This window comes from Salvia hispanica, chromosome 1, assembly GCF_029641045.1.
Source record: "Salvia hispanica isolate PSC_SH4W2 chromosome 1, Shi_PSC_v1, whole genome shotgun sequence".
Classification (NCBI taxonomy): Eukaryota; Viridiplantae; Streptophyta; class Magnoliopsida; order Lamiales; family Lamiaceae; genus Salvia; species Salvia hispanica.
In genome coordinates, this window is record NC_142692.1 from 62,933,559 (window position 1) to 62,943,348 (window position 9,790).

The 9,790-nt window shown below is 37.8% G+C and overlaps 3 protein-coding genes across 3 annotated transcripts; 2 read left to right on the forward strand and 1 right to left on the reverse strand.

Annotated features, from left to right (window-relative positions):
• Positions 1-3,071: 3,071 nt before the first annotated feature.
• LOC125222939 (uncharacterized) lies at positions 3,072-4,645 on the forward strand. The gene is made up of 2 exons (XM_048125839.2): positions 3,072-3,481; positions 4,320-4,645. Exons 1-2 carry the CDS (start codon positions 3,083-3,085, stop codon positions 4,473-4,475), a joined length of 555 nt encoding a protein of 184 aa, XP_047981796.2. The 5' UTR covers positions 3,072-3,082; the 3' UTR covers positions 4,476-4,645.
• Positions 4,646-4,767: 122 nt separating this feature from the next.
• On the forward strand, positions 4,768-5,949 carry MEE11 (RNI-like superfamily protein). Its single transcript, XM_048125838.2, has 2 exons — positions 4,768-5,114; positions 5,293-5,949. Exons 1-2 carry the CDS (start codon positions 4,800-4,802, stop codon positions 5,863-5,865), a joined length of 888 nt encoding a protein of 295 aa, XP_047981795.1. The 5' UTR covers positions 4,768-4,799; the 3' UTR covers positions 5,866-5,949.
• Positions 5,857-9,166, reverse strand: LOC125222936 (O-Glycosyl hydrolases family 17 protein). The gene is made up of 4 exons (XM_048125837.2): positions 8,880-9,166; positions 6,487-7,740; positions 6,318-6,345; positions 5,857-6,242 (listed from the first exon to the last, which is right to left on the reverse strand). Exons 1-4 carry the CDS (start codon positions 8,941-8,943, stop codon positions 6,080-6,082), a joined length of 1,509 nt encoding a protein of 502 aa, XP_047981794.1. The 5' UTR covers positions 8,944-9,166; the 3' UTR covers positions 5,857-6,079.
• Positions 9,167-9,790: the final 624 nt, after the last annotated feature.

Genomic DNA, 9,790 nt, shown 5'->3' on the forward strand with positions numbered 1-9,790 from the left:
CTTTTTCACTCTGGATACCTTACTTTCTCGCGGCCAACCGCTGCCTTGCCGCCACCACCCCTCGTCCCTCAGCTTTACCGCCCCCCCACCCGTTGCCGGAGCTGTCGCCACTTTGCTATACTACAATAAAAAATCAAAACTCAGAAAATCAGTACACTAAAATGCAGGTTCAATTAGTGATTTGTTTATCTAAGCATTTAATCTTCTTTGAGAAAACACTATTTTATAATTGTTCCAAATCTTGATTGGGAAGCTATCATTTAATTGGACCAATTTTTTATCCAATTGTTGTCATTTTTCAAAATGACTAAAAGGATAAACAAAATAGCTTTACATTTTCTCTCCAAAAAAGATAAAATTGTCTTTTCATCAAACTGTCACTTTAGATTAGTAAGATTTAAAATTACATTTTGTACGCTAAATAATTCATCTAGAAAATTGTTGAAATCCATGCGCGATCAAAGGATTTTGATTAATTATAATTTTAATGAGACATTTAATTTTGTGAAATTAAATGATATTGCGTCGATCTATGTTCGGAGTAGATGACCGTGGTATATTCGTTTTCTCAAATCTGATTTCCGGTGAGTGAAAATAATAGATTAAAGTTGTGCAAAATTGCAAACTAATTAAATGAGCTAATTAAGATATTAATTAAGAGAGTTAATTATCCCACAATGGAAGTTACAACCTTATTAATCAAGTACTCACTCCATTCCATAGTAGTAGAGTCATTTTGTCATTTTGGTACGTTCCATAGTAGTAGAGTCATTTCCTTTTTTGGTAAAAGTCAACACATTTCTTCTCATCTACTTTACTCTCTCTTACTTTATTATCTCTACATCTCTCTACATTTTTCATTTCCTACTTTATATCTTTATTTACTTAACTTACCTAACATAACTTTTCTTAATCTTCGTGCCGAAAAGAAATGTCTCTACTACTATGGAACGGAGGGAGTATCTAATAAGAATGATTATTACATGTAATAATTATAGTGGATTAAGAGGGCTGTAGAGCCCACACGCGCGCGCCGCCGACCGTGAGCCTGAGCTTGTGATCTTGTCCTTGGCAATTGGTCTTTGGGTGTTCTTTGGGCCTGGTCGTGGAGCTCGGTGCTTGGGTTCAACCCGAGGCTGGTCTAGTTCTTTTTTAGACCATCACCATTTCCACGCCTGCGAGCCAAGCAGGATGACACCTCGTCAGTGTGACGCGATAAAGCCAATGTGGCTGACACGTGATGAAGTCCACATCGTGAACGAACCTAGACGCGTCTAGGATCAGCCTCTCCAGCTCCGTAACGGTTGTAACGTCTTGTAACGCTCGGCAGTTACTGACTTGCAATGATGACAACCATCATGGTTGTTGGCCGCCTGCAGTGGACTGAGCCTATAAATAGACTAGTCATTTCATGCATTCTACTCAATATCAAACACAAACATTCTGCATCATAAGCTCTCCCCCTCTCTCATTGTTTTTCTGTCGAAAGCTATGACCTCTCCTCCATCCAGTTCGCCGGAGCTCTGTTGATAGCGCTGCTGCTTTACTAGAGACGTAGCTGTTTTATCTTTGGAGACGAAACGCCAATCTGAGAATACTACCGGGGCGTATGTCGTCTTGCGGCAAGAGGCCTCTTCGACTCGGTTATTTCCTAATTTACAGTTTACTGTTTCGAATTTGTCTTTATAATTTCGTTTCAGTTCATCTTCTGTATTCCTTGTTTTGGATTGTATTATGCTCCGTTTTTATATCTTGTAATTCAGAAACCAACAAAAATAAATTTTTTTAAATAAAAATAGTATTTTTTTTTATAAATTTCATCTCAAGATGAATTATAAAAAATGCACTAAATTTAGTGATACTTCGTGACGATTCAACATTTCTATTTTGTATGCGCACTTTTGCAAGATATAATTTCCGAGTGAAAAAAAACAAGAGAAAAAGGGAATCTAGTTTAAAAAGATGGACAAATAAGACGAAGCCCCGTCAGCTAAGCTGTAATCTGCCCGTGATTGTCGATTGCTTTTGTCTCCCAATTTTCCACTTATGCATTTGATTCTATTTTCTTCTACTCAACTTTTAGAATTACTTTTCTTCTAGTTGATGTGTTGTAGGTCCTATATGAGCCATGTTCTTTATATTTATGTCAAAAGGCATTCGCTTATATATAACCTGCCCATTTTCTCCATATATTTTGACAGTATTGAATTTAATATTATCTCTATCGAGTATAGATTTGTGTTAAAATGACAACACCTCTTAAAGTGACAATATGACACTATGTATCCAACAATATTATAAATGCTACATAGCAATAGTATAAACGCTAGACAGCATAGATTGTTGTCTAGCGTATTAGATATTGCTGGCCGAGAAAATTTACCTTTGAGCATTTTCTATGGTTGTCATTCGTCCACGTGTACAAATGATTGACTAGGAATGGTGGTATGGTGTTACTTTAAGAGGTGTTGTCATTTTAACGCACCTCATCTAGCACATTCATATCTTTTTGCTTCTTAATTTAAGAAAATAATGTTTAGTTAGTTACTTAAATGTTAATTTTTATTATAAAATAAAATAAAATAAACAACTTACTTCATACTAAGTTACTAACATTTAAAAAAAACATTTAAAAAAAAACATATCACTTAATGAGAGATAGATATTATCTGGAACAATTCACGCCAAGATTCAATTCATTACATTAGTTTTTTACTTTTTTTGTACGTACGAAATTTTTTTTAAAAACACCCGATGTTAACAAACAATTAAGATTATACAGTTGTCCAATCTATTTTTGACCAGTAATTTTATCCTTAAATAACAATAACTAAACTAGATGGAGCATACATATTTTACCAATAACAATCTATACAAAACTGATTTCACAGCAGCACCAATATGGAGACCAGTCTTCATCCCCCCTTTTTGTGTTCCAGCAACATTATGCACACGAAACCATAAATAATTTAATTTTAGAAGCACTTGTCTTCCTACAAAGCACCAAAATTAATATACACCCAAATTATGTCATTGTATTCGAGGTTCTTGTTTGCACATTGCAGCAACCGATTTCCTTTACATGTCTCTTTCTTACATAAACACAAGACACCTCCTTCCAACTTTCTCTTTCTTGGACACTATACCAAATTCCAATCAATCAATACTCTCTCTCTCTCTCTCTAAAAGCTTTGACTGGCAGAATATAGATGAAAACATCATTATCATCAGGTTGAAAATTGAGATGCAGGGAGCTGAAGAAGAGCTGGAGAGGAGAAGCAAGTTCTTAAACAGTTTGATACAGAAGAAGAAGAATGCGGTTGAGCAGAAACAGAGCCATGATCGCATGAATGTGCGAGTCAGGGCTTCGGATATGCCTCTTCCTCTGCAAAATCATGCCTTTGACACTTGTAGACACATTCTTGATTCCATGGCTTCTGTCAAGCTCGACAGCAAACGTCTTGCTCTTTCCCTGAAAAAGGTCCCTTTTTTTAATCAGTTTCTTGTTTACTTACAATTGCTGTTTTCTACTTTTAATGGTTGTGTAACTTTTTCCCATGTAAAAAGATTGGATTTTTCCGTAAAAAGTTCTGATTTTGTGAAAAAATTCAGAATAATTTCTTGGGCTTATGAATGATGATGTGTAGTGATCAGGTTTAGGAGGTGGAATGGCATTTTTTCACCATTCATTTTTTCTAGGAAAAGCTTGAAACATTCCCTCAGTTGCAGAAAAAGTTACTTCTATCATTTGCAGTAAAAGTTGTTTTGACTGTCCAGAGAGACTAATTCTTGGATAATGAGTTCAATGTTGAATAATGAGAACTTGGAAATGTATAGAAGGTGGTGATATTTGTAATGTGTGATGGTAACAGAATACATTCAATGATGATATCATTAAAAGCAATAGCAATAAGTTCCCAATTAAGCAAGATAAATGCTTCCTACGAAAAATCAGTAGTAATATAGGAAGATACTTGATTTGAAGAAATCATGATACAAGAAGGATCTAGTATTTCTCTATGCATTTTCTAATTTACGAGGTCAATTCATAGCAAATTCTGAGCTTGTGTATTTGTACTACACTCCCACTCCGTGCTTATGGAATTGAACTGTTTCATAAGGTAAAAGATTCAGCAGAATGTAGATAATAGAAAAGTTCATAGACAGATAGATTTCCCCTATATAGCAAGATAGATAACTCCTTTCGCACGATTTCTTGCATTGGCAGCTTGTTTATGTGGATCAGACTTGATATAACTCATATGCATCGAGGTTATTAGTAGGGAAGTAGATATGACGAGCATTTGTGGTATTTGTAGGAGTTCGACTCAACATATGGCCCGGCTTGGCATTGCATTGTTGGAACCAGCTTCGGCTCATATGTGACACATTCCCTCGGAGGGTTCTTGTATTTCTCCATTGATAAAGTGTACGTTCTTCTCTTCAAGACCGCCGTGGAGCCTTTGGAACAATGATCAACCATTTCTTGTTAGTGATAGAAAATGTAGTTGGTTCTTGGAGGAAAAAAGAATAGGGAAATTGATGAGAAGAAATTACAAAAAGGACTTGGTTTTGGTTGAATGTAGTGTGATTCATGGTTTGTTGAACATGGTAATGGAAGTTGCTAAATGCATTTGACTTTTAACTACCTCTATTTCCTTATTTTGTCACTATAAGTAGATATAAATAAATATCTTATGATAAGAAACAAGTGGTCACAATTCATCTCGCACAAATTTAAGCTTAATTTCAACAACTTCACCATTTATTTATTTTCTCAAAGAAGAAAGAAAGTGACAATGGCAGAGCTCGAAGGAGAAGGATCATCACCAAATGAAGCAATGTTTTTTGCCTTGTCTTATCTTCCTCTGTTTGAGCTATTGACCATGGCTCGAGTTTGCACATCATTCAGAGATGCCATAAAGAATGACACACCTCCGTGGCTGAAAATCGTTGTCGATCGCCCCCTCAACCGCCGCCTCTCCGATGATCGTCTCCTGGAAGTTGCTTCCGTGGCGAAAGGCCAGCTACAAGCTCTTGTTCTCATCAATTGTCTCAACATCACAGACAATGGCCTCTTGACAGTTATCCACCATAATCCTAGCATCACCAAGGTATATATATTTATCCATTTTCTGTGTCATGTCATATCTACTTCACCATCATCATGTAAATGTTGCTCCCAACTTTTTTCCCAATCAACATGAAAACCAAGTGTGTATTTGAGGATATATGATGGATAAGAAATGGTTGGATGACATTCATTCCTTCATAATTATCATAAATTGGCAGCTTCATGTCCCAGGATGCACAAGCTTATCAGCAGGAGGTGTGGTGAGAGCAGTGCAGCTTCTCACAAAAGACAACCACAGACTGAGAAGCCTCAAGATCAGCGGCGTCTACGCCATCCGGCCAGAAGACCTGCATACACTACGCGGTCTAATCGACCATAACACGATACAACAGAAGAAAAACAAGACCTTCTACCACCTTCATAGGATAGAGAGTGATGACGATCCTGGTATTGATGTCGATATATGCCCAAAGTGCGGTGACGTGAGAATGGTTTTCGACTGCCCCCGACTTCTCTGCAGACAGCAGCAACAGCAGCGGAGGCACGGGGAATGCAGAGGGTGCAGCTCGTGCATCGTGAGGTGCATTGAGTGTGGCGTGTGCATGAAAGGCATTGATCAAGAAGCTGAGGCAGCTGCCTGTGCAGATGCCCTGTGCTTGGAGTGTTGGCTGAATCTCCCAAAATGCAATTTCTGCAACAAGCCCTACTGCAGCCTACATGCTGACCAGCAACATACACTTTCAGACTCAGCAGGATTTATCTGTGCTACTTGTCACTCAAAATTCAATTGAGAACCACACAAACCCCAAATCATGAATCATTCACAAACTTGATGTTTTGTTACACAAATGAATGAATTACTAATATTTTATCTACCACTACTCCCAGCTACTCATACAAGGATATTCTCACCCCTAACTCTTCTGCAGAGAACAAAATCGGGTGCTGGACTTATCTTAGGGTTTGAAGTACGACTTAGTCGTAGACATGAAGCTGGATATATAATTACAAATATACGACACTCCATAACAAGACACCAAGTAGCATTACTAGATTGTTTCCGTAAGAATCTTTGCTGCACAAAATGAGTGAATGACCACCAGAAACCGTGGTATTGGATGATGGAGCGATGGATGTGGTGTTTGTGAAGGTGCTGTTTCTTCCCGCACTGCATGAAGAGATAAATTACTAAGAAAAATTTGAAAGAGCAATAACCTTTATATATGTTGTAATGAATCAGTACCTTCCCGAAAAAATGCAAGAACCATGACCTGCAACATGACAGAGCAACCTGTTGTGAGATACTCAAGTCATAGATAATTAGCTGAATAGGCTTAAAATATACATTATCTTGGATTTTTTTATTACTGTAGCAAAAATGTTATCAAGACTAAATGTTCTGATGGACTTACTTGGGTCCGTTGTGGTGATGGTAGCTACGCCATTAAAGTTACAGGTCCCCTCACCCATTGCCATCCGGTGATAGTATACATCAAAAGCATACGAAGCATGGGCAGCAACGGTATCAGGTTCGTAGCACGGCTGCCCCTGCAATAAAGGAGAGCAATCAACTTTGCCTGGCCCACATGCCCAATCCAATGCTGCCTGTAACATCTTCCTGTCAGCGCCTTCCCTTGCAACACAATAAGTTTGATTCGTAGTGTCGTTTGCCAACACAGTCCCTGAGCCGGTCAGGCGCAGTATATAAACCGGCACCCCATTGCCATCAAAGAGCCCCCAGTTCTTCTCTGAAATGGGTCCCGGCCTAAGATCCTCATTGTATAGTTCATAAATGTAAGTACTAACAGCAATTCCAGGATGTTTTGGGGTTCCCGTGTTATTCAGAATGTGCCTGATGAGGTTACTATTGTAAGTGTTGGCGTTGTCTGCAGTGGCATCTGGCTCGGAAGAGTCACCCTTGGAAGGCCAGCCTGACTCAGTCACTACAATGGGAATGTTAGTGAAGTTCAGATTTGATGTTGCAAAATACGCTGCATCAACAACAGCATCAAAGACATTGATGTAGTGAAGGAGCGTGTTGAGATCAACGGCTTCCTTGGTTGGAAGAAGTGGCCGGAATAGAGCATAGTCCAAAGATATGGCACCATTGGCTTTCATGTAGTCATAATAAGGATAAACATTTAGCATAAGAACAGAGTCTGTAGATTGCAAAAACTTGAGCAATGGCACCATGACGGGTTCCCATGAGCGATTAAAGAAAGCTTGAGAGGGTGGGAACGGGTCAAGGATTATGGAAGACGAGTGTGGAGTGGAAACTTTAATGCGGGAGCCAAGACTAGAAGCCACGAGGGCAGAGTGAATAAAACTCATTGCGGAGACGAGAACTGGAGCAGCATTGGGAAGTGTGGTTAGAACTTCAGAGCCAACTGCTATCGCAGTTATGTTGGTGGCAGGGACGTAAGCAAGAATATTGCGAGAAACCCAATTGGCCGCAGTGGTATTAGACTGCCCGATGCCTAACAGTTGATCATTAGGCACGGATACAGTAACATGTATACCGGTATTAGCAAGAGCTAGTAGCATTGCTCTGTCGGCATCAAATAGCCTGACATGTCGGATTTGCTGAGACTTCAAAAGTGCCACCACTTGGGTCGGGTCTGGCATGTTGGAGAGGGCAGTGCCTATGTTTACGCCGATGAAAGCAGCTGCAGATGAGGAACCAACACATTAAGATGATTTCTGATTGCTTTATAAACACAGGATCTTGTCATAACTGCTGAAGTTGCTTGGATCTTAAAAACTTACAAATATCCTAATATAGATGATATATATTACCATGCTTAGATGATCTTTCTAAACTTTCTAAACCAGTTAAAAGTTGAATACCTAAACCAAGTCATAGGCTTGTGGATGCAAGAAGCCTACGACATGATTCGACTCTTACAGCAAGAAAAACCAACTATCAAGCTAACTTCAGCCTAAAGAATCAGAGTTCCTGACTGCGAAAAGAAGAAACTCATCACACCACAACATTTTCGAATTCGAAACTCAGTTTTGCTCGTAATTGGTTAAAATTCAGGTGCTTTTGCATCATGCAGTATATCAATCTCAGCCTCAAGCCCTCAACCACTATCCCTAATCTCTACCAAAACACGGCTCTTACTTGAACCTCGTAACATTAAACGACAGCTACCATTTTAGTTCGACCCGGGGTGCTTCCTTTCCATGATATATTAAATGTTCCAAACACTAGATTTCTTAAAAGTAATTGATTTCTCCATGTCACACACCATGAGGTGATGATCTATCCAAGAGACATTATCTACAAAAGGAATGTTGCAACTATTACCTAATAATGCACCAACTTAAAAACAAAACCTGAAAGCAGCTGGCAGACAGTTGTGGAAAGGCCCCATTTAATTAAACAAACTACAAAATCTCAAGTTATCCCTAATCACATGGCTAAACATTAAGATGGGACAATCCAAAGCAACAATAACATGAGTATTCACATATCAATGTGGGTGTGTGTAGAAATGCACGGTGAAATCAAATCATGTGAATTTGGTGTGGGGTCGAGATGACCACATAGAATCTTTGGTACTCCTACTACAGTGCATGTCCAAAGGAAAAGTAACATGAGCTGGTTAGCAATAAAGAAAATTTCCGTTGTGGTCTGAAACAAATTTAATCAAGGATTTTCATTTCATTCAAGAAACAAGATACACCAAATCTAAACAGTACTTAATCACATAGATAAATCATAAATGGAACTATATATGAGCTCAAATACAAATCCATCAATAAATAACTTTTCAAATAAAAAGTGACAGAAGCTAGCTACCTTCTTCATCAGCGAAAGTTGCAGAAATTGCCATCAAGAAAAGAGCAAGAAAAAATAACCCCATTTGGTGAAACGTTTGTGTTTCAACTGCAAAGCTTCAATCTTGGAAAACCAAGAGCAAAGTGCCCACGCTATTTTAGCATAAACCTCAAAGAAATAGGCAAAGAAAATAGGCGGGTAAGAGGGGTTTGCAATTGCTACAACTGTACTAGTAATTGAGTGAGGAGAGTTAGAGAGAGAATCATTTTTATGTTTACAGCTGTGTCGAATTGGTCTTGACTTTGTCAGAAATTATGGAGTATAGACTATGGAGCATTCATTTTCTACTGCGTACTGTACTTATTTGTTTGAATAAAAAATTTCTTTTCGAGGGAATATCTTTTTAGATCCTCGGACTTTTGAAAATATTATTTTAGGTCCGTGAACTATAAATTAATATCATTTGAGATATTTTGAACTTTTTTCGGATGAAAATACCCTTTAAGACCTTCAAATGGCAATTTGGACAATTCTTTCGCTACTCATCTTGCGTCAAAGACCTAGAGTCCAACAATTTTTTTTACTACTATTTAATTCAGTTACCATCCAAATTGAATTTAAATATAATTAAAATTTGCCGTAAAAATGTGTTAGTTTTTCAATTATTAGATGACTAATTATTTAATGATAGTGAATTGAGACTTGATACTTTATTTTATTTTTTCAATCTAAACTGCATTTTTATAACTTACTAATAACTTACTATAGGTGATGTGTGAATTTGTTTAGTTTTGAAATTAGATAGTTATTAATTTGGATTGTCATTTGGAGATGAATTTCAAAATGAAGATCAATTAACATCTAAATTGAATTTAAATATAAAAAATTTGTCGTTAAAAATTGTTGGATTCTATATCTCTGACGCAAGATGA

Bases quoted from the DNA above. Each gene is read 5' to 3' on its own strand.
- MEE11 (XM_048125838.2), top strand. From the start codon at position 4,800: ATGGCAGAGCTCGAAGGAGAAGGATCATCACCAAATGAAGCAATGTTT. The intron at 5,115-5,292 runs GTATATATATTT...ATAAATTGGCAG, and splicing joins ATAATCCTAGCATCACCAAG to CTTCATGTCCCAGGATGCAC.
- LOC125222936 (XM_048125837.2), bottom strand. From the start codon at position 8,943: ATGGGGTTATTTTTTCTTGCTCTTTTCTTGATGGCAATTTCTGCAACT. The intron at 7,741-8,879 runs GTAGCTAGCTTC...CCTCATCTGCAG, and splicing joins AACTTTCGCTGATGAAGAAG to CTGCTTTCATCGGCGTAAAC. The intron at 6,346-6,486 runs GTAAGTCCATCA...GTCATGTTGCAG, and splicing joins CATCACCACAACGGACCCAA to GTCATGGTTCTTGCATTTTT.
- LOC125222939 (XM_048125839.2), top strand. From the start codon at position 3,083: ATGTCTCTTTCTTACATAAACACAAGACACCTCCTTCCAACTTTCTCT. The intron at 3,482-4,319 runs GTCCCTTTTTTT...TGGTATTTGTAG, and splicing joins TTGCTCTTTCCCTGAAAAAG to GAGTTCGACTCAACATATGG.